This window comes from Chionomys nivalis, chromosome 9, assembly GCF_950005125.1.
Source record: "Chionomys nivalis chromosome 9, mChiNiv1.1, whole genome shotgun sequence".
NCBI lineage: Eukaryota > Metazoa > Chordata > Mammalia > Rodentia > Cricetidae > Chionomys > Chionomys nivalis.
The window spans coordinates 81,626,729-81,649,439 of record NC_080094.1 but is presented as its reverse complement, the minus strand read 5'-3'; the positions used below and the strand labels follow the sequence as shown (position 1 = coordinate 81,649,439).

The 22,711-nt window shown below is 49.0% G+C and overlaps 1 protein-coding gene across 1 annotated transcript in view; it reads left to right on the top strand.

The window, feature by feature from the left end:
• Positions 1–372: 372 nt before the first annotated feature.
• Positions 373–22,711, top strand: part of Syt13 (synaptotagmin 13) — a 39,213-nt gene continuing 16,874 nt past the window's right edge. Inside the window, exon 1 of the mRNA XM_057781575.1 lies at positions 373–684. Coding sequence (XP_057637558.1) covers positions 502–684 — 183 coding nt within the window. The 5' untranslated portion in view covers positions 373–501. The remainder of the gene's footprint in view (positions 685–22,711) is intronic.

Genomic DNA, 22,711 nt, shown 5'->3' with positions numbered 1-22,711 from the left:
GCTAATGTATGTGTGCCCATGCTTGTATATGTAAGTGTGTGTGCACACAGGGTATCTATCTGTGTGTGTGTGTGTGTGTGTCTGTGTGTTCTAGGATTTGCACTGCACAAACCGGAGGTTATACCTACCAGTATGTCTGGGGGAGGCGGCGGCTAGAACTAGGATTGATCCCATACAACCCTGATGTGATCACCTGCTAATGTGTGTGTGTGTGCATGTGTATGTGTGTGTGTGTGTTTGTGTATATAGAGCTCTTGGCATGGCCAGCACAACCCTGAGGCAATCACCTGCCAGGGCCCTCCCTGCGATAGGAAGAGGGTCACATGGTGGCGGGGAGGGGGTTGCAGTTGACGCGCCTCCGGGTCAGCCTCCGCCTCTGACGTCCTTACAGCCATCCTCCCTCTCTGCTGGCTGCGTCCCCACTCTGGAGTCTGGAAAGCGGCTGAAGCCCGGCGGGAGCGCGAGGTGCGGGAGGCGGGCGAGCCGCGGGAATCAGGCACCATGGTGCTGTCGGTGCCTGTGATCGCGCTGGGCGCCACGCTGGGCACTGCCACCAGCATCCTTGCGCTGTGCGGGGTCACCTGCCTGTGCCGGCACATGCACCCCAAGAAGGGGTTGCTTCCGAGGGACCGCGAGCCCGACCCTGAGAAGGCGAAGCCAGGCGTGCTCCAGCCGGCCCAACAGGTGAGTGCGGACCAGGTGGGGTGACCGGGCCACCTTATGCTTTGCTAGATCAGGAAGGGGACAGCAGACCTACAAGCAGGGATCGCGGTGGCTCCGAGGGATGGGGGAGGGACTTGAAGGAGAATGGGGGATGAAGGCTTGAGAGGGCTGGGAAAGGAATGAGAATGGGGGTACAGTGTTGGAGGAGGAGAGGCTGTGAGCCTTGGGAAGGGATGGGGAAGCTGTAAAGCTTAGGGCCTCCTTCAGGGGACACAGAGGGCAAGGGTAGTGGGGTCTGCCAGAGGAAAGAGGGAGACCTTAGGACAAACAGCTGAGAAATAACCGGAGGGGAGGTGGCACCTCCTCCCTGTGAGTCCCCAAGTTGGACAACAGGAGCAGTAGGGATGCCTGGGTCTAACGGTGGTCAATGTGGAGGAGTCTGCAAGACCCCTACTCCTAGCAGCTGAGCCTCAGCATCCCCGTAGGTCTCTGGAGACTGAAAGGCTTTTATCCCCTTCATCTGTGGTCCTCAGAGCCTCCTTGAGCTGGAAATGGGCTATGGGCTGTGCATTCCAGACAGGAATGGCAGCAGCATCTGAGCGATGGAGGCAGAAGCCTTCTCCATGATCTGTGACCTCCAGAATGCTTCTCTCTCAGGTGGAGAACAGTGCTCTTTGGAGAGCCAGAGGAAGGCTGGCCCTAAGTCAGGGATGCATCAAGGATTTCCCGGGACCATCCAGATCCCCTGATTTTAGCCTTCTGGGAGCATCTTGCTTTGTGCCAGGCCTCCTTTTTCTAGTAAATTAATTATTCACAAGCCCCCCAGGTCCCAGAGTGGAGCCTGTGTCGTTGTTCACTGTAGTGAGAGGGAAGGGAAATGGCTGCTGTCCTTGAGGCACTTGGAATCCCATACAAGTGACATTGTCGCTGGTAAATAGGAGCTGGTGAGCTGTGGGGTATCAGCCTGGAATGATCGGGAATGGGGAACAGTGGGCTCCCCAGTGGTGAGGGGTGGCTGACTGTCTTTCCCTCCCATCTGGCATGGCTGGGAGACACCTGGGGGACAGATGGCCTTTCCACTGCCTTTCAGAAGCGGCCCTCCATCCTTGCCCCTTACAGGGGAGCAGTTCATGTAAACAGCCTCCAGGCTCTCCTCTGACTGCCCTACTGACCCCCAGGAGCCCACACAATGCTGATCATCTGCCAAAACCCTGCCAGGCTGTTTCTCAGCAACTTAAAACCCTCCAAATGCCTCATTAGAATAAGTTGCAGCATAAGCAGCCATGGCTTAGTCACCACCACACTGCCTTACTGTTAAGACCTTTACTTATAACTGTGCTTTTTACAGCCCAACAAAGGTACAAGGGAATCGGTCCAACTCACAAATTAGGAAGCACAAGTTCAGGGAGGGCAAGTTACTTGTCCAGGGCCACACAGTTTTGGGGCCCAGCTGTTCCTGAGCTGGTCTGATTTTAGAGTCCTTGCTAGTAGCCCCTCCAGCCATCCCTTACCCCCTCTGTCTGGAAGGTGCCTGTCTCTCCAGCCAGGTTCTGGTTTGGTGATTCTTCTTCCTCTTGCCTCCCCCCACTTGTTTTCCACAGCCCTTAGATCTCTTCCTGTTCTCTTCAGAGGGAGGATTTTACTTACTGGCCCATAAAACAAGCATACCTATGGCTGTGTTCTCTATCATTCCTCTAAAGATGTTACAGCACTCCCTACCCTGCCTGCCATTCATATTAGCCACCTGCATAACATTCATTCCCAGTACCTGGAAACTGACGTTTGTGCAATAAGAAACCACTGGCAAATAAAGGCACCCAGCCTTCTGTTCCAAGAGGCTGTGTCTTTGCAACCATGGCCAGTTCTCTGAAGGCTCAGTGATGTCTGCCCATGCATATCTGTTGATATGTGATGCCCACCCATCTGCATTTCTTCTCCTGGTTCCCTGGTGCCAGGGCATTTGGCAACAGCGGCTAAATTGATAGGTGTGAGAACTGAAGGTGTCTTGGTGGCCTCTGTGTTCTGATTCAGTCATGACCCAGATAAAGTACCTGACAATGACGACTTAGTTGATTTCAACGAAGTCAAGGAGGCGGGACAGGGTGGGAGAAGACTGGGGGCAGTCAGCAAGGCTCATTGAAGATATTCCTCAAAGTGAGGACAAGGTGCTGGAAGAGGGAGGGGGCTGTACACTTCTGCCTCCAGCTGAGGGTTTATGGTTAGTTGTGTCCCGCTGAGGTCTGGGGTGTTTGTAGGGTGCAGAATCCCTGCCTTGTGCTTCCAAATTTTATTGGCTGTGTTGCTGGGAAATGCCTTTGGTGTCAGAGGGCAGGCCTGGGAATCTGATGTATGCCCCAAATGGATAAACAAAATTGAGGTTTGTATTGAAAAACATTTTGGAGGTTATCCCAAGGGGTTAAACATCTGCCAAGAGTCTGCAGTTGGAGTTGGAGGGGGTCAGGGTCTTGAGTAAGGAGGAAAAGATCATGTTTTTATCATCATTGACTCAAACTGAAACTTGGCATTTTCTTTAAGTGTGACTATAAACAAGAAAGCGAGGGAGTGTTCCTGATCCCTGAGACTCTGTCCTCAAGGAAAATCATAGCTTGTCAGAAATTCACTGCTGGGGTTGCAGACACTTCCCATGCCGTTTACCCCACCACCACCACCATTCTAAGTTATGGTGTTTATTAAAGTCCCTGATCCATCCTGTGATTTACTACGTTAATATAAAGCTCCACGTTCCTGGATATACGCTATCGACTATTCCTCCCCATCCTACGCTTCACCTTCTGCTTTGTCAACATCCCGGAGACATAGCTGAGGGCTTCTCTCAGCAGGGAAGGGGTCAGGTCACAAATGACCACGAGCTCGTGCTGAGGGCCAGGTGGCAGAGGGTGGAAGCTCTCTGTAGCATCCCATCTAGTGTCCTGCTGGCTTCAGGTCACAGGTCACAGTGCTTTGCTCTAGAGATAAACTCAGGCCCTTTGTCCCATCTACTTGGACAATGTCCCCCCTCATTTGTATCTAACCTTTGGAGGGTGCTGAGAATTCAATCTTCCTACACAGGTCATTCTGTTTATGGTCTGGTGAGATCACTGAGGACACCTCAGTCCACCCCAAGAAGTTTGGTTACAAATGACGTATGACTTGGAGCATAGTCAGGGAAGTGGCCCTCACGGGGTACCCTGATGGCCATTCCCTCTCCTTCACAACTGTCTCTGAATGAATTTGTAAACTGTCTCCAGACCCCTTGATCTCCTTCTAGGATTCCCTCTTCCTGCGGTTAAGGTTACAGCTGTCCCCTTTGTCATTCCTGGATGAGCAGAGAAGCTACCCTCCCCACAGGACATCCCGAAGTCATCCCCTAGCGTGACTCTAAGGGGTCAAGAAGCTTTCTCTGTAGGGTCTTGTTTCCCTTTATGTGGCACTTACCTGGCAGTGACCTTAAGTGAATCTTCTCAAACATCTTTTAGGTTCCCAAGGGACCTGGTGCTGTCTTCTCAAAGGCAGCATGGAGCCAGAGACTTTAGCGAACTTGTTTGGCTTCGGCAGTAGTCACCCCGTCTACACCCTGTGGACTCCCCTGACCACACTTCTGCTAGCCACTGCTAGCACCCAGCTCACCCACTTCTTCCCTCCCGACAGAACTGAAACATGATGGGTTTTCCTGGGAGCTTAGTTCCAAGTTTCGATGGGATGAATAAAAACTGAATTTATAACAAATAATATACGCATAGTCGAGTCCTTTCCCCCAAGATCAAGATTGTGACTTTCACCTTTCCCTTGCCCCTGACAATGTCTACTGGAAAAGAAGGACATGTGACCTTCCTGGATGTATATACTGAATGAAAACATTTTGTATCCAACACGGACTAGGAGGGACAAACCACAAAATAAGTCACAGTCAAGTCCACACTTGCAGAAGACCTGAAGCCAGGCTCGAGGCATTCATGCTACGACCCTGCAAGACAAATAAGAGACAGCATAAGTCTGGCTGGTTAGGGAGTGGGGAGCCTCTAGGCTTTGATCCCTGTTCTGCCTCTCAATGTAAGTGCTGGCTACATGGTTTACTTCCTTCAAGATTCACCTAGCCTTATGGTTATGGTTTGTGTGCTTTCCTATAAGCAACTGTGTATCAACATGGTTCCTATGAAGGCATCTCATTGTGACATAGTGTTGTGAAATTATGAGGATCAGGCCAGTGCTGTCATGATGGGGACCTTCAGGTCTGAGATCCTCCTGTACATGATCCACCACAAGCTGGCTCTATCCATTGCTGCTGTTTCTTCACCTGCAACATAAAAGACTCACTCTAGGAACTCGGGTCTCAACACCAGCAATGGGGCCCTAGGACCCTTTGATTGTTCTCCACCCATGACCTCAGAGCAGCACCCCCAGGCTGTATGTTTTCATTGTACCCATGGATGAGATGGGCCAGACACAGCTGTTGTACCACATAGTCATTAATTCATCCATTAAAGGTTAATGAGGACATCCTAGGTAGCATACGGTGAAAGGCAGACATACTCCTCCTGAGGAGACAGAAGGTGCAGCCAGCAATTGCCACAAGCATGGTATGGTGCTGATGAGAGGCAACATTCAGGAACCATGAGGAATCCTAAGGAGAAGCAATGCCACCCACATCCTTCTCCATTTCTGGGTGTCTACTCTCTGGACATCCTTTTTTTAACCTCTTAATGACTGGAGACCCTGTCAACTGCTAACCCCACTCCTGGAACTGATTGGACTCTGGCTGCTTTAAGGGCTGACCTCCATGGATTTTCAGCCTTTAACTTATTATTGTTGTTGCTAGTTGTTGGTGGTGGCAGGGGTAAGCTTGAACCCAAAGCTTCTACCTGCCAAGTACATGCACTACTGAGTGACTGCCTCAGCCCAGCTCTCAGCTTTTTAAAGAAAGCAACTCCCAGATTTCTGTTAGTAAATCCCCTTCCATCTGCACAACATCAGTGAAAGATCCATTTCCACAGAGTAATAAACTCAGGGCTGGCATGGCCATCTGCATGTGTTCTTCACCTGCACCAGACGCTTGCCTTTTACAGGTGAGGACTGTGAATCCAGAGAGCTTACATAACACAGTCATAGGCAGAGCTAGGACCCAGACTTAGGAAGTCTGGCTCTGGAGCCACATGTCTGATCGCTGGGCTAGAGCTTAGTAAGAAAACGCTAGTCAGAATTCTGTCCATGTCACTGTTTCCCCAGACAGGTGAACAGGTGTCTATGAGTCTGTGTCTCTGAAAATCAACTTCCAGAAAAAGTCCCCTGATGCTTGGGGTCATTCTCTGCTTTGTGAACCCATCAGGTCTAGGCATTGGGTATAGCTCAAGGCCCCCTTGAGAGATTTTTAAACAGTAAACATGTTTGGGCTGGTTGCTTAGCAACAACAAAGACAGTATGAATTTTTCATCACAAGATTAGCATAAATTATTTCAGGGAGATGAGCACACAGCCCCAAGAAGTGCTAAGCTTTCAAAGTATTCACAGAGTGAATGTCTGTCTCAGGACCCATCAGTCACTTCCCAATGACAGGTCCTGACCTATCACATTCCTGGTCCCTCCCTCAGTTTCTCCTTTTGGTATAGCAGTGTGGTGGTTAGTGCTAATCATCAACTTGACAGACTTTAGAATCACCTGGGAGATGGGCATCTGGGAGGCCTGGGGGGATATTCTGATGATGTTTACCAAGGTGGGAAGGGCTGCCCACTGTAGGTGGCACCGTTCCCTGGCTGAGGTCCCGGATACACACATGGAGAAAGAGAGTTGAAGGGCAGTGTGCACTCACCACCCTTTGCTTTCCCGCTCTGAATGCAAGGTGATCAGTTGCTCCAAGCTCCTCTGCCGTGACCTCTCTGCTATCCAGTGAACTGTGAGCCAAAGTACAACCTTTCCTTCTTAAGTTGCTTCCACCAGAAGTTTTATCACAGTAGCTAAGCATCAGGTTCATGACTCATCCCCTCGTGGAGCCCATACAGAAGACGCTGCTGCACCCTGCTCAGACTTTCAGACAGGGTTATCAGCAACTGGGGGTGCAGGAGGACTCTGTGGAGAGCAGTGAAGAAGGCAGCAGGGCTTGACAGAGAAGGAAAAGAAGAGACAACAGGTGAGGACCCAGAAGGACAAGGGAAGACAGAGGCTGCACCCTGAGTCGAGGCCCAGGAACCATCAGAATCCACAGACATGTGCTCTTTCTGGAGCACCAGCTCCATACCACAGGGACATTGAGGCTGAGGCCACCTCTTGGCTACTGTGGGTACAGTTCTGCACACTCCTCTGCCAAAGGGCACAGCAGTTCACCTCCCCCGTGGTCATCCTGCCCAAATGTATATTGTGTGTCTGTGTGAGTCCATTGTACCATGTACATGTGTGCAAGTATCTGCAGAAGCTACAAGCATTTATGAGCTACTGTGGGTGCTGGAAACCAAATCCAAGTCTTCCTCAAGGACAAATATTCTTAACCACTAAGCCATCTCTCCAGCCCCAGTAGAGTTGAGTTTTAACAACTAACGAATTCTCAGTCTGGGTATCAGAACGGACATGCCTGAGCACCCACAATACCCCATAACCAAGTTATAGGGGAAAGAAAAACAGAAGGAAGGAGTATGTTCCTCCCTCCCTTCCTCCCTCCCTTCCACTATCTCTCTATCCCTCCCCTCCTTCTTCTTCTGAGAGATGGGAGTTCAGACAGGGTCGCTGTTCTAACTCTGTAGCCCAGGCTAGCCTGGAACTTGTTATATAGACCAAGTTGGCCTGGAACCTAGAGATCCTCCTGCTTGGTCTCCCAAGTGCTGGGAGACACGCAGGCCCTCTATTCCCTTTCTTACTTCTTTAATTGCATTTATTGAACACACACTGTATGCCTGGCTCAGTGCTAGGGAATGGGTACACAGTAGTGGCTGCTCTCTCGCAGGTGACATGTGACCTATTCTGTCTTCATGAAGTGTATGGTGCTGTGGGCAGGATCAGAGTCAACAGAAAGGTCAGGTGTGTGAAGTCAGACTGTAGGGTCAGCACCGCTCGGGCAGGCAGCCCATGGCAGCCCACGGTCAGGTTCATCATCTCGTACATGCTCCATGTATTCCGATGCCTGTGAGGACTGTGTACAGATTCTATTTGGTTTCAGTGTGTTTTTGTACTAGAGTAAAATCCATGCCCCAAACTCACCGTTTTAAAGTGCAGGAATCATGAGTCAGTGCCGTGTAGTACAATCACATTGTTAAGCAGCTGCCACCTCCACTGAGTTCCAGAACATTTCATCAGCTCAGCAGAAAACCCTGTCCCATTGAGCAGGCAGCCTCTTGTCCTCCCCCACCCAGGCCCTGGTAACCACCCATCTGCCCTCTGTCTCCATGGACTTGCCTGTTCTGGACATTTCTTATATAGAGAATCTTTTAACAAGTGACCTTCTGTGTCTGTCGTCTTTGGGTTAGCATAATGTCTCCTTTGAAAAAGAGGTTTGCTTGTTTAGTTGTGTGTATGGGTGCGTGTCTGAGCATGTGTGTGCAGGTGCACTGGAGGCAGGAGGCTGTTCCGTCTCCCTGGATCGGAAGTTACAGGTGGTGGTGAACCCTGCTCTGGTGGTCTGCAGGACAGCAAATGCTGGTAGCTGCAAGCCAGCTCTTCATCTCCATCACTCAGAACATTTCTAAGGTGTTGTCCTTTCCTTGGTCCTGCTGCTCTGGACATTCCAGTGCTGTGTGCTTGAGTTTCTACCTAGGCTCTTTTAGGTACTATATATATATGAGTTGAATTCCCAGGTCATACGGCAATTCTGTTTTTAACTTTTGAAGGATCAGCCAAACTGCCTTCCCTGGACACTCTGCCATTTTCTATTCCCCCCGGAATGTTCTGCAATTCTTTGGGCATTAATTATGATTTCCTCCCCTCCCTTCCTCCCTTCCTCCCTTCCTTTCTTCCTCTCTTTCCTTCCTTCCTTCCTCCCCCTCCCTTCCCCTCACTCCTTCCCTGCCTCCCTCCCTTCTCCATTTCCTTTCCTGCTGCTCTCCCTCCTCCCCCTTCTTCTTTTGAGATAGTCACTGTGTGACTAGCAACTGTGTGGTATTCTGCTTTGGATGTAAACTGTACTCACCCTGCCCAGGCTCACTACGCTAACACCTGATTACCAGTTCGTGCTCTAACACCTGCCCAGGCTCACTGTACTCTAACAAACACCTGATCCCCCGCTGGTGGAGCTGCTTTGGAAGGTTGAGGAAGTGGAGCCTTGCCCTCGGAAGTGGATCACTGGGGGTGGGCTTTGGAGTTTTACAGCCTGGCCCCACTTCCTGTCTGCTCTCTGTTTCCTGATTGCAGAAACAATCTGAGCAACTTCCCACATGATGGCTTGTGTTCCCTAAAACTGTGAGCCCAAACAAGCCCCTCTTCCCTTAGGTTATTTCCTGTCAGGGTTAGTCTTGGCAGCGAGAGATGGAACTAGTACACAGTGTATGTCACTTCAGAGTTTTCTAAGCCTTTCGTGGAAACACCCACTTTAAAATTATTCTTTGTGTTTATTCTGATTTGCTTCCCTAAATTCCTCTTCTGCTTTTTCTCTGCCGTCTGCTGTTTGCACCGAATGTTTATTGAAATGGACCTACACAGGTACACCCAAGACGCGTGAGTCTCGGACGAGGTGGGGTGTGACGTGCAACCATTCTGCTGCGTGAAGACTTTCATGTTGTCACTGTCCTCTCCTCAGGCCCCCTCCCCTACTGAGCTGGTGTCCTCTAAGCTCGACTCCGTGTTGTATATACTGACCGGCCAGAGCAGTGTCAGGAGGAACCTTGCCATGCCCACTGGGGCTGGTGCGGCACGCACACAAGCCTTCCCATCACAACTTCCACAGGTGCTAACCTTGGCTAAAGGGCTCTCATGCCTTTGTCGTACAGAAAATCCTTGAATGACTTTCACACAGATTGAAGGGTAATTACAAGTATTTGGAAAGGTTGGTTGGGGTCTTCAGGTGGGCAAGGAATGCATTATGATTTTTCCCATTAGAAAAATTGCGTGTCACTTGCCTTTTGAAACTTTCTCTATGGGAATAAATCAAGATCAAGCCATGAGGAGCCCTTACGTGTGTGTGTGTGAAAGGACAGAAGTAGGAATGGCTTGTGGGGGTTCTGTGTGACTAAATCCACCTGGCAAAGATCCAGGGCATTTTGATATATTCCATTGATTTCTTCACCCTCACTTCTGCTCATTAAAGCCAAAGCATACTTTACTTTCTGAGAAACAGCACAGAGCTTTACTTAGCAAGAGGTGAGGAAGGCTAAGTGGGTAGATGGATTGGGGATGGATGGGTGATGGATGGGCAGCTGCCTGCAGCCACAGCATTTGCACAGCACAGGCCCGGGAGGTGGGGGGGGGGGGCTCCAGGTTCATCCGGCAATCTCTGCACTCAACTTTTAGTACATCAGGGAGCAGCGAGAGGTGTGGAGTGTGGGCAGTCTCACTCCAGGTTGCTTTCCCTCCCTTTACGCCTTCATTCACTTGGTTAGCATAAGACAAAATAAAAATCCTCACCTCTGGGCATGGGGAGCTGTCTCCGTCTGTAAGGTGCCAGCTGTGCCAGCATAATGATCTGTGTTCAAATCACAGGCAGCAATGCAAAAGCCTGGCATGGTGATGAGAGTTTATAATCCCAGCACCACGGAGCTATGGACCCAGACATCAACCTCTGATCTCCACGTGCACATACACACAAGTGCAAGTGTATTTGCACACACATGTGCATATGTGTGCACACAGACCTAGATCTTCACCTGTGAGGACCAGGCTCACCCAGGAAGTTTATATTGTGCCTGGCAAAGGGTCCAAACTGCCTAGGGTGGCTGTGCTGCTGAGGCATCATGGGGGCAGGGAACAACTGAGGCAGAGAGAAAAGTATGTTTGTGCATGAGTACCTTGTGCGCACGTGTGCAAATGTGTGGTGTGCATGTGTGCATGCGTGTGTGTGCGCATGGGCGCGCATGTACCACATGAGAGGAAAGTAGAAGGGAAACTGTGCCGGGGAGAGAGCTCTCTAAGGGAAGGGAAAACAAAAGAAGGGTGAAAATGGGAAGAAAGACCAACTCTCAGGCAGGGAATGTAGCAACAGGGGTAGAATGCATGCCTAGCATGTGTCACGTCACAATGGGAGGAAGAAGACATGGCTGGAAGACAACACAGCTGACTATGACAAACTGTCTTCTCTCCTATGCTAAGGAGATTCCCATTTACATGTGAAGGAAGAGGGGAAGTGTTGGGAGGAAAAGAGGGGATCAGAAGATGGGGTGAGAGAGGTGGGAGGCTAGTAGGAAGTCAAATATAAGCAAGGTACCAAAGAGACACACATGCCTGTAAATGTTATAATGAAGTGCAACTAAAAGACTCAATTTTAAAAAGTAAGACTTAGTGCACGCTTGTAATCTTAGCCCTGGGGAGACAGAGGCGGGAGATCAGGAGTTCAAGGTACACAGCAAGCCCAGTCTGACCTGGGCTACAGGAGACCTTATCTCAAGAAAACCCAAAACAGCCATGACTAAAATTTTAAGGGAGAATATTCTGTAAAAGGTTCAGAGTAGAGAAGAGCAGTTTAGGGAACGGCAGAGGATCTGATGGAGAGACTCACAGGCATGGGTCTTCCTTCATGTCTGGCGTTTCATATCTTCAGGCTTCTAGGTGTCTTGCAGCAGATCAGACATGTTTTCATCTCCAGCACACCTTCCTTCACCCTGAAGGAAAGGGTAAGGCTATCAGAGAGAGAGAGACAAATCCACCCCGAACTGCAGGGCTATCCTCTCGCTGTGCAAGTGTGTTCCTGGAAGAGTTCGTCTTCTTCCGCACAGTGGATCTTTGAATCAGCCATGGCATGGGCGTCCTCAAACACACAGGAAGAAGTGCAAGGGCTAGGAGTGGCTGACTCGAGACCAGACCTTGCCAGATGACATCAGGACAAGGACGAGGGACAAGGGGGTCTTTAGATTTCACAACACTCTTGAAACAATAAGCCACAGAGTCAAATAGGGAAGCTGGGGGGTGAAGCTAGTTGGAAACTCTCTGGAAGAGACAGGAGAGCTCAGCCTGTAGCTGGAATGGAGGACACCGAGTCTCAGGGTGCCCTGAGAGCACCATGCTCTCAGAATGCACAAAACACCCTTTAGATCCCTACGAGGCAAGTGCGGGTCTTAGTGGGGGAAGTGTTAGGGAACATCTGGAATACTTGCAGTGCATTTAAAGGAGCATGAACTGCCAGCAGCAGAGGAGGCAAATGCTTGTTAAACTCCCACTGTGCTGTTTCTAGACTCTTCCTTCATTTTAGAAAAGCTCCAGAATCCCTCTATGAGGGAGCTTCTTGGCTGTGTAGCCACCGAAGCCCATGGGAGAGTCCCACAGGGGCTCTGTGTCTGCTTATACCTGAGCCTATAAGTTTGGGAAAGTGGGTTGAGGCTACTTGCGGGGGATCCAGGCAGCATTGCAGGTTGTCCCTGAGGAGGCCCTTCAGGGCCATGGCCTCCTCAGGAGCACAGAAGGGTGATGGACTGAGACTGACTAAGCTGGAAGAAACTCTGCTTGGGGATCGTGACAGGCTGCCTTGGGAGGCTGTGCTAATTGTAACAGTAAACGAAATGGTAATTGGGCTAATAAATAGCATGAATAATTAAGCTGCCGTCAAAGGCCCTTCTCTGGTGGTTTTGCTCCACTCTTTGAAAGAGGGAAGGGAAGAGGCATCTAAGTAGACCACACCTACCCTGCTCTCTGTTTTGACACCAGCCAGTGACCTATGCTTTCCCTGCCTGCCTGCCTTGGTCACCTGTTAGCTGTGTCCCCATTAGTGAGTCATCGTGGAGATTAGATTAGATAGCATGCCCTGATGTTTAGTATAGATTGTCTACTTGACAGGATGTAGGATTATAAAAGAGGCCAGTCCATGGGCCGGCCTGTGGGAATCATCTATACTAGGTTAATAGAGGTGAGAAGACCTACCTTAATTGTGGGTGGGACCATTCCAAGGGATGGGTCCTAGACTGGTTAAAAAGGAGAAAACTGAGCACCAGCCTCCTCTCTCTCTCTCTCTCTCTCTCTCTCTCTCTCTCTCTCTCTCTCTCTCTCTCTCTCTCTCTCTTCCCTCTCTTCTCTTCTCTTCCCTTCCCTTCCCTTCCCTTCCCTTCCCTTCCCTTCCCTTCCCTTCCCTTCTCTTCTCTTCTCCTCTCTTCTCTCTTCTCCTCTCTCTCTCTCTCTCCCTCTTTCTGCTCTGGTCAGGGATACATACAGCCCACTGCCTCTAGCTCCTGCACCACACCCTTCCCTGCAGGAGAGACTGTCCTTCAAACTGTGAGCCAAAGCAAACCTTTCCCTGAGCTGCTTTGTTGGCATCTTATCACAACATGTAACAAATACATACATGGTGTCCAGAATGCAGTGGAGGTGAAAACTGCACCTTGTTGCCTCCAAGGCCTCTCTCTGAGCCCTCCTAACCCAGCTCCAATCTTACCCGATCCCTACCCCTGCCCAAGCAACCTCCATTTTCTGTTCCTTCCATGCTCTGACCCTGGTGACTCCTTCCTGTCAGCTACACTGGTAGAACAAGGTGATATTGGCCCAAGGGGACCCTGAAGGAGACCTGCTCTTGACTCCTTCTGCCAGGTTGCTGAAGGTGGGTTGCTATACCCATAACAGAAGGGCTTAGGTCCTCTCAGGAGAGTGCCTTCACTCAGCCATCTGCCCTGCGTCTTGTGACCTCCCCTACCCAAAGCCTCTTTATACCTAGGGAAGACAATGATCTTGCTGCCCTGAGACATCCACCACTCATCTCTCCTGTCGATGCCTTGACCCTCTACCAGTCCCCTATCGAGTCCGCTACCCTGATACCCAGTGTAAATGCACCATGTGCTTCTGCCCAAATCTAACGATGGGTGCTCAGTCAGAGTTAACCATCAGCACAATCCTGACAACTGGCCAGATGATGACTGAGCAGATGGTCAAGAGAAGGTACCAATGAAACGGGCAAGGTGGGGACCAACAGTGAAGATGCTTTTATTCACACAAGATCCCAACCTTTAGCACGCTTTCATTTTCCCTGTTGATCCAGCTGGTACCTTGACCCACAGCTTTTAATACCTGCTGTCAACAAACATCTGGAAACAAGGCATTTCAGGGTGGTTCTCATTTCAAGAAGCTTGCAAGGACCTGAGGAGAACCACCCCAAGCTTACAGTAACCGGAAACCAGCTATTCTGATGTTTCTGGCCTCCCATGATCCAGTCATATTTTTGCAGGCCCACTGGTGGATGAGATGCAGTAGGCTTGCATTTGGTTTAAAAGAAAGAACAACTATATCCAAATGGCAGCTGAACTGGAGATGCTAAATGGCTCTGTGATGGAGGTTAGAGGTGGGGGTATCTCTTGGTTTGTATTTTCTCAGAGGAGGGAACTTAGTAAGAGAGAAAGACTGTAGGGTTTGTCTGCTTTCTGCATTGCGTTTGCTATTGATGTTTTAGCAAAGCTAAGCAAAGCAGACTGCAAAGAGAGACTGGAATGGGCTTCCCTGAAGGGGGCAAGCTCCTCACTGGGTTCTGCATTGTAGGTTTTAAAGAAGTGCTATGACTGCTCATGAGGTAGGTGGCGTATTCACGGGCTAAGGTAAGCCATTTCACTCCCAAATCATGGCGGACCAGATCTCCATCACACACACACACACACACACACACACACACACACACTCCCTTCATAAGCACACATGTAGGGACTGGATGAACACTCTAATTTTTGATATCATGGCAACAACCGCACTGTGACCACAAAGGGTCATTCTGACCATGAGGAAACACAGCAGCCAAGACACCAGTATCCTTGGCTTGCTCATCTCCGACCCCTTCCTTATTCAGTATCTGCCCTTATAGGACACCCCTTGTTGACTAGACAGGAGGGTCAAGGAAGAAACCAGTCTGTTCTTCAAGCCCTACTGTGGATAGCCATGCAGCACCTTCCTGAATAGATTTCTCTGGAAAGTTGACAAAGAAAAAACCGGAAGCGCCCCTCCTGAATGCTGCTCCTTACACACACCCCTTTTCCATCTTCCTGGAGGTCTTCTTCACCTTGGTCTTGGTGTCCCAGATTCCTCCCTCCTAGACCTCTCCCACCCCACCCCACCATTTCCCTTTTCCAGCTCTCACTTCTCTTTCTGTCGTTCTTGCATGCACCCGCTGGTGTGAGTTACCGGAATCAGTTTTGTTCGTGCCATTTTCTGATCTCAGATTGTCCGATGTTCTCACTGCTTGAAAAACAGAATTTTGACCCTTTTGTTCAGTGTCCAGGCCCTTTCTGGCCTGATCGCTCACTCTTTTCCAGCTTCCCCTTCCTCCTGGGCACCCTCACCATGTCATGAACCTGCTCCTTTTGGATCCAGGCTACTGCCGTTACTATTGAGATGGTCTCTTCCACCATTCATTGTCCTCGGATTCTAGGCTGAAGTCCTCCTCCTTCTGACCACACTGTTGGCGTGCAACTGTCCTTTTGGCCTTCAACAGCACACAGTCCAGAAGTTGGACCTTTGAAGACCACCTTCAGGGAAGTGGAGAGATGGCTCAGCAGTTAAGAGCGCTTGCTGGTCTTGCAGATGACTTGAGTTCAGTTCCCAGGACCCATGTGGCTTCAGTTCCAGGTGGTCCAACACGCTCTTCCGGCATTCTCAAGCACCTTTTGCACATGGCACACACTCACACAGACACAGACACACAAATAAAAATAACCATTCCTTATAAAAGGCCACATTCAGCAGGCTTGCCCACACACATGAGGCCGTGGATCCCATCCCCAGAACTATCAAAAGTATCTTTTTATACAGATGTACCCAGGGTAGCAAATCCCTTCCATCCTGCATATCAGCTCTTATCCATCAATACAGTGCAGGGATGCCAGAGCTAGCAAGAAAGAACTCTGATCGATTAGCCGTGTCTGCCTTGTGCTCTGACTTATGGCATAAGTACTTCCTTGTTCCTAATATGGAGACTCTCCCTCCAACCTCTCAGTCCCTTCTCTGAGGGCAGGGCCTTGCTCGTGTTTGCTGCAGATGCTGGGTGGATACACAGCCAGGAGACAAGCGTGGCTGACCTACTGGACTCTCTTTGCTCCACCCTTTACCACCTGGCTGTTCTCACACCTCCAGGGAAGAGACTGCTGTGCCTTCCACATGACTGGCAAAGAGGACGGCTGTTCCCCGAGACTTGCACCTCTCTGCACTTTTTCCACCCCACGTCACCCTTGATGGATGATTTATCTGCTTGGCAGCCTCAGCAAATGTACTTTCTTCTCTAACATGTAGAAAGCTTTGAGCAGGCAGATGTGAGCAGCAGGCACTGTGAGAAGGATAATCTTGCATGTTCTCATCATTTCATGGGTAAAAACAATCCTGTTCCGGTAACATGTGATTTTCAATAAATTGGCATAATAGCAGGGTTGAAAACTGTTTTTCTGGCCCGTGGCTTCATCAATTACACAGGGATTATAGACTCAGCAATTCCTCCGGCTGCTTTGGAGAAAAATTCGATGTCAAGGAAAGTGAGCAGTATGGGGGCCTTGAGTACCAGCCTCAGTAACCCCTCAGGGTTCAGACGTGGATGTCTATGGCAGGCGAGGATCTGAGGGTAAAAAATTAACTCAAGCATGTTGCCTCTGCATGTTCTTTATTTTTTGTGAGGGGAAAACGTGAAGCAAAAGGGTGTGAAGAAGAAGAATAAGGGGAAGAAGAGGAAGAAGAAGAAGAAGAAGAAGAAGAAGAAGAAGAAGAAGAAGAAGAAGAAGAAGAAGAAGAAGAAGAAGAAGAAGAAGAAGAAAAGGAGGAGAGTAAGGGGAAGAAGTAGAAGTGGCGAGGAGAAGAAGGATAAGAACTGACCTCCACAAGGTTTCTAGTTTTTACAGAAATAGTTGGAAAATTTCACAGGCAAGCACAATAATAATATGCATATTAAAATCACAAATAGGGGCAGGTAGAACCTGACAAAGCTGTGTTCTGGAACAGGTGACACCACCCAGGAAAGAGCCAGCATCCAAGGGGAAGTACCTGACATCCCAAATCGTAGATAAAGTTACTCAACATCTCTGAGTCCTACATCCACCGATTCCCCTCATCTAATCTCTTTGGTGATAACCAGCTTTGAGGACGTTTAGATTTGTTTGTTAGCAGAGGTGGGACATGCTGCCTTCCTGCTCAGTGTCTGTCTTCTGTAGACATTTCTATGTTGTCTGTTAGTGGGTAATTCTGTGGGGTTGACTCTGAAAATTTGACTGCTAGAACCAAGAGTGAATGCCACGGCTCCAAGGCCTCGTGGTGGTGGGGAATGAATGGAGCAAGGTCACTCCGTTGCCTGTGCAGAAGTCACACTGCTGAGGTGTTTTGGGAATGAATCCCATTTTGAAGGGAAGAATCATGGCTTTACAAGGTTTCCACAGATATGACAGCAATTTTCCAAAACACAAGCGTTCCCGCAGCTCTGTAAAACGGGTTATTCCAAGCAGACATGTACATATACACTCCAGTGGATCAGACTGCTGGTCTGTCAACTGTGCATTCCCTGTATAGTCTTGTGGGCACCAGCAGAATGGGGCCCATGTAATAAAAGTCAGGCACGGTTACATTTATAACCCAGTGGTGAGGATCCAAACACAGGCTTGCAAACCAGCCCAGGCTACTTGGTGAGTTCTAGGCCAGTGAGACTCTTCCTCAAAAGAACAAAATTTAGATGTGTCACCTGAAAAACAATAGCTAAGGCATGTCCTCTAGCATCCACATGCCTGAACACATATGTGTACCTGAGCGTGCACATGCATACACACGCATGCACACACACACACACACACACACACACACCAAATATGGCCACCACAGATAAGATATGGAAACAAAAGTGTCCAAAGGGTTAACGTGGCTCACAGGCTGTATGAAGCCTGTGTACACCTGGCTTACAGAAGCCACTCACAGGCCTGGCTGAGCTCCTGGACCACAAATGGACTCAGATTAGTAGAGAGACTTTTAGTTCCTGCATACTCAATACAGTGCTGAGAGAAGGGTTCAGATGGGAACTTTGGAGGTCAAGGGCTGGTGGAGAGAAGGCTCAGGAGTCAGAGGTCACTAAGGCGCACAAGGAATGTCAAAGTCAGATTCCAAATAGTAAACAGAACCCAAATAGTAAAGGAGGGTATGCACAAACATCCAGGCAATTCATTAAATACCAACAGACAACTAGCTGATTGTGAGAAGGAGGGACATGGGACACCTAAGGGAAAGTCTAGAGCCAACCTTGGCACTTCCGTTCTCAACAGTGACAATGGGTATCCAGACATGGCACCGAGGAGCCACACAAATGCTGAGCTGCATGGCTTTGGGGGGATTTAGATTCTAAGTCCGTCCAAGCTGCTCGTAAGCTGTGAAGCTTTGGAAAGCTTCAGTCTTTACAGAACCCCTTTTCCTCCTTAGTAGAAAAAGTAGTTACGTTGTTTTTACTTTTACTTAGTTTTAAATTTTTATTTTGTATTATGTGTGAGTGTTTCATCTGCATAGATATCTGCCCAACACTTTCATGCCCTTGTGGAGATCAGAAGAGGATGCTGGATCCCCTGGAAGAATGTTTAGAGCTGTGTCTGACAGCTGAGTGGTGCACACGCTGATCTGTCTGACTGTCTGTCTGTCTATTCAGACTTGAGCTTAAGCAGGCTCTCTTGACACGTTCTTATGGACACGTCCTCACTGGGTAACCCCCTGCCATGATCTTAATGCTTTTCCTTTCTAACCAAAACTGCCTTTGGGTACTAGTAATATCTAGATTGGTGTCTACTGAGATTGTCCTCCCTGTGAGGACACTGACTTAAAGATTGTTCCTACTGATCCTTGTTCCCCAGAGATGCAGTCAGTGCTGAGCAAATGCCCAGATGGTGGCTGAGCACAAAGACAGGGTTTGCCCCTCTAGCTGTGTCACACGCTTGCCACTGACAGACAGAGGGCTACCTACCTCACCCCCACCCTGCTCCTAGTCTGTTGTGTTAGGTACTGGCTAGGGGACTATCTGTCTATCTGTGTGTCTGTCTTTCTATCTAGGCAAGGTCTCAGTAAGTCCAGACCAGTGGTTCTCAACCGTCCTAATGTGACCCCCAACCATAAAAATTATTTCATTGCTATTTCCTAACTAATTTTTACTACTCTTATGAATCATAATGTAAATATCTAATATACAGGATATCCGATATGTGGCCCCAAATTGGCCATGACCCACAAGTTGAGAAACACTGGCCTAGACTGTCCTCAGACATACTATATAGCAAAGATGAACTCCTGATCCTCTGACCTCCACCTCCCAAGTATTAGGATCGCAGGTATGTGTCATGACTGGTTTGTGTAGTGTTGAATGAACCCAGGGCTTCAAGCATGTTAGACAAACACTCCACCAACTGAGCCACATTCCCAGCCCCCCAAAACTAACCTTTTTGGGGTTTAAAAATAACCTCCAAGGGAAAATAGAGTAGGAAGAGGTGAGTACTGAGAGAAGGGGATTTGGGACACAGGCTTGGAATACACAGAAGAGGAGGTGGTGCCTGCTGCAGGGTCGCCATGGAAACACTGCTTGGCGCCAGGACCAGAAGACCAGCTGTTTCTTCAAAGTGAAGCTCTGCTCAGCAGTTTGAAATACACACCTCTTTTCACTGGGACCCTGTGGACTCGCCCATAAGGTGCAAGTATCATTCCCATCAGTGGCAGCCTGGAAGGCTTCTTAGACTCCACCTGAGCCTGGGACCTGGGAATGTGAATTGCACATCCCTCTGTGTGAGTGATATCTGCCAGTTAGCTCCTCCAATATGCCTGTCCTCTGAATGCAGGCTGGGGGGGAGGGAGCAGTTGAGGGCAGCAAAGGAAAACTCTAAAGTGTTGATCTAGGTTTTGAAAGGAAGTAGAAGGGCGTTGATCTCACAGAATGTCCTGTGCGGAGGTTTCAAGGGCTCACGGGGTTGCGTGGGGCAATGCGGGGCCCAGGCAGGCAGAACCATGGGGTGGAAAAGGCTGGAAGCCTAAGTTTAAAGAAGAGAAATTAAGACCCTTCTCTAACTGGATGCTTAGCCGCCAAACTGGGGCAACAGGGCGGGGAGCAGAGTCTATTTATTACAAAGTTTCTCCTTAGTCTTCCACCATCAAATTAGGTTCCCAAGAGAGCAAGGTCATGCTGACTTAGTGTATGGGAGGCAGCCTTCCCCTGGAGAGATGATGATTAGGTAATGCACACTTACGTGCAGGTATGCACATGTGTGTGCATGTGTACATGTGTGTATATGTATACTTGTGTACGTGTGAATGTAGAGGCCAGAGGTCAACACTGGGTGCCTTCCCTCATACTTTTTGAGTCAGGGTCTCACTGAGTCTGGAGCTTACTGATTCAACCAAACTGTCTGGCCAGTGAGCCCAGGGAATCTGTGTATCTTCTCCACACCCTGAATGCCAGGGTCACAGATACCCTGCTATTTCTGTAGTCAGCAGGGATCTGAACTCAGGTTCCCATGCTTGCATACTAAGTCCTTACTGACTGAGCCATCTCTCAAATCCTTTGAAATGTTACTTTAAAAAAGATGTCCCAGCACAAACCCCAAATTAATAACCAGCAGGGCTGCTGAGAGCTTCATCTGTCACAGACCACTAGCTCCCTAATTAACTTCTGTTTTCCCCACGCAACCTCACCTGGGAGGGCGGCTGTCTCTTCAATCCTGGAACCCTCAGGCTCAGGTGAGGCCTGGCCTGAGGTGAGGCTCCATCAATATTTGCTCATTAGATGAAGGTCCGGGTCCTCCTGCCCTGCCCCCAAGCCATCTGTCAGCCTGCAACAGCTGATATAGACAGAGCCTGAGGCTTCCAGACCGTGCTTCCTTAGGAAACCAGAGCCAGGAAGGCAGGGCTGAGGTGGAGAGTGGGGGAGGCCAGGCAGGCACACAGCAGAGCAGCCTGCACTCAGCATCCAGAGTGACAGCTGGGGCTGCAGGGGTCACCTTCAACTCCAAAGCTCCAAAGACACTGTAGGGAAAACAGAGGAAGAGAAAAAGAAATTCATGTTCAGCTTCCTGCCTAGGACTCAGGATACCCCCAAGAGCTACCAGTGTTCCAAATTTTCTCAAAAAAAATTTTTATAGATGTTATTTGTAGAACCTTATTATATAGTGGGGCTGATCTCCAACTTGTGATCCTCATGCCTTCACCTCCTGAGTGCTAAAGTTGAAGGTTTGACCAACTATGCTAGCTTCAATGTATGCATGTGTATGTTATATATGTGTATATATGTGTGTGTTTGTATGTGCATGTATATATGAATGTGTGTATGTGTGTGTGTGCTTGTATGTATGTGAATGTGTATATGTATTGAGTTGTTTGGGGGTTTTGGGGGTTGGTTTTTTGTTTAGTTTTCTTAAAAATATCTTTTTAAAAAATGATTTATTAGCCTGGTCTAGAAGAGCTAGTTCCAGGACAGGAACCAAAAGCCACGGAGAAAAAAATTTATTTATTTATTTATTATGTACACAGTGGTCTGTCTGCATATATACCTACAGGCCAGAAGAGGGCACCAGATCTCATTATAAATGGTTGTGAGCCACCATGCAGTTAGTTGCTAGGAGTTCAGGACCTCTGGAAGAGCAGCCAGTGATTTTGCCCTCTCAGTCATCTCTCCAGCCCATACGCTCGTTTTTTTTTTTTTTTTTCTTTTGTTTTTTTTTTTTTTTTTTTTTTGAGATAGGCTTTCTCTGTATGGCCTTTGCTGTTCTGGCCTCAAACTCACAGAGATCCTCCTGCCTCTGCCTCCTGAGTGCTAGGATTGAAAGCATGTGCCACCACCGCCTGGCTGTATTGGTTTTTTTGAAACAGAGTTTCACTACATAGCCCTGGCTGGCCTAGAACTCATTATGTATACCAGGCTGGCCTCAAACTCAAGGCAATGCTCCTGCCTCTGTCTCCTAGCTGTTGTGATTACAAGTGCATAGGGTACCATCGTGCCTGATTACCACACCAGGCTCACTTTGCTTGATTGTGCTAAATACACGTGACAGGAAATCTGCCATGTGTGGTGTTCATATGCAAGCCCATGGTGTGAGATGGTCTTAGAATGGTGGGCACCATCCCATATCTCTGTACCATTTGGTTTCTGTAAAGTTGGACCTCTGTCCCCTTTTGGCAGTACCACCCTTCCGCATCCTCCGCATGGTGTTCTGACTACCCAAAGCCTCTCAGATGTGTCTAGTAGCTAGTGTCTTTTGGCTATAGTGGTGTTCTCTAGGCTTGTGCAGATAGTAGAGTATCAGAATTTCTTCTCTTTTAAGGCTGAGTAGTATTTCAATGCATATACTGCTATTTTCTTTCTTTCCCTTTCTTCTTCCCTCCCTCTCTCTCTCCTTTCCCTCCCCTCTCTCTTTCTCTCCTTCTCCTTGTTCTTCAGGCAGGACCCTGGAGGCAGGAACTTAAACAGAAGCTATGGAGGAGTGTTGATTACTGGCTGGCTCCCCATAGGCTTGCTCAACTTGCTTTCTTATGTAGCTCAGAATCACCTGCCCCAGGATGGCACTACCCAGAGTGGTTTGGCCATTCCCACATCCACCATTAATCAAGAAAAATTCCTGACAGACTTGCCTCCAGGCCAGTCTTATGAAGGCAATTTCTAAGTTGAGGTTCCCTCAGCCCAAATGATCCAGTTTGTGTTAAGTTGACAGAAACTACCTGGTTTAGGTGGTCATTGTGTTTCCTCTTTGGAGAATAGCCATAGAAATCCTTTCCCTGCTTTCAGATGGAGTAGTTTGGGCTTTTGACACTGACTTTCCACATGGAGTTTCAGCTCATTGCCCACCCTGGTTGCTTTTGAGTGGCAGGAGTCAAGCTGGATGAGACTGGGCATGCTCCCAGGTACTGGGGGTACAGCCTCACACCCCCAGCCTGAACCTGGTACCTGCAGAGCTGACCATGGTGCAGTGAGTCAGAGGCTAACAACTGGGGCTCAGGTGAGGTTTGAGACTCCCAAGGGCCTCCTCTGTGGGATCTG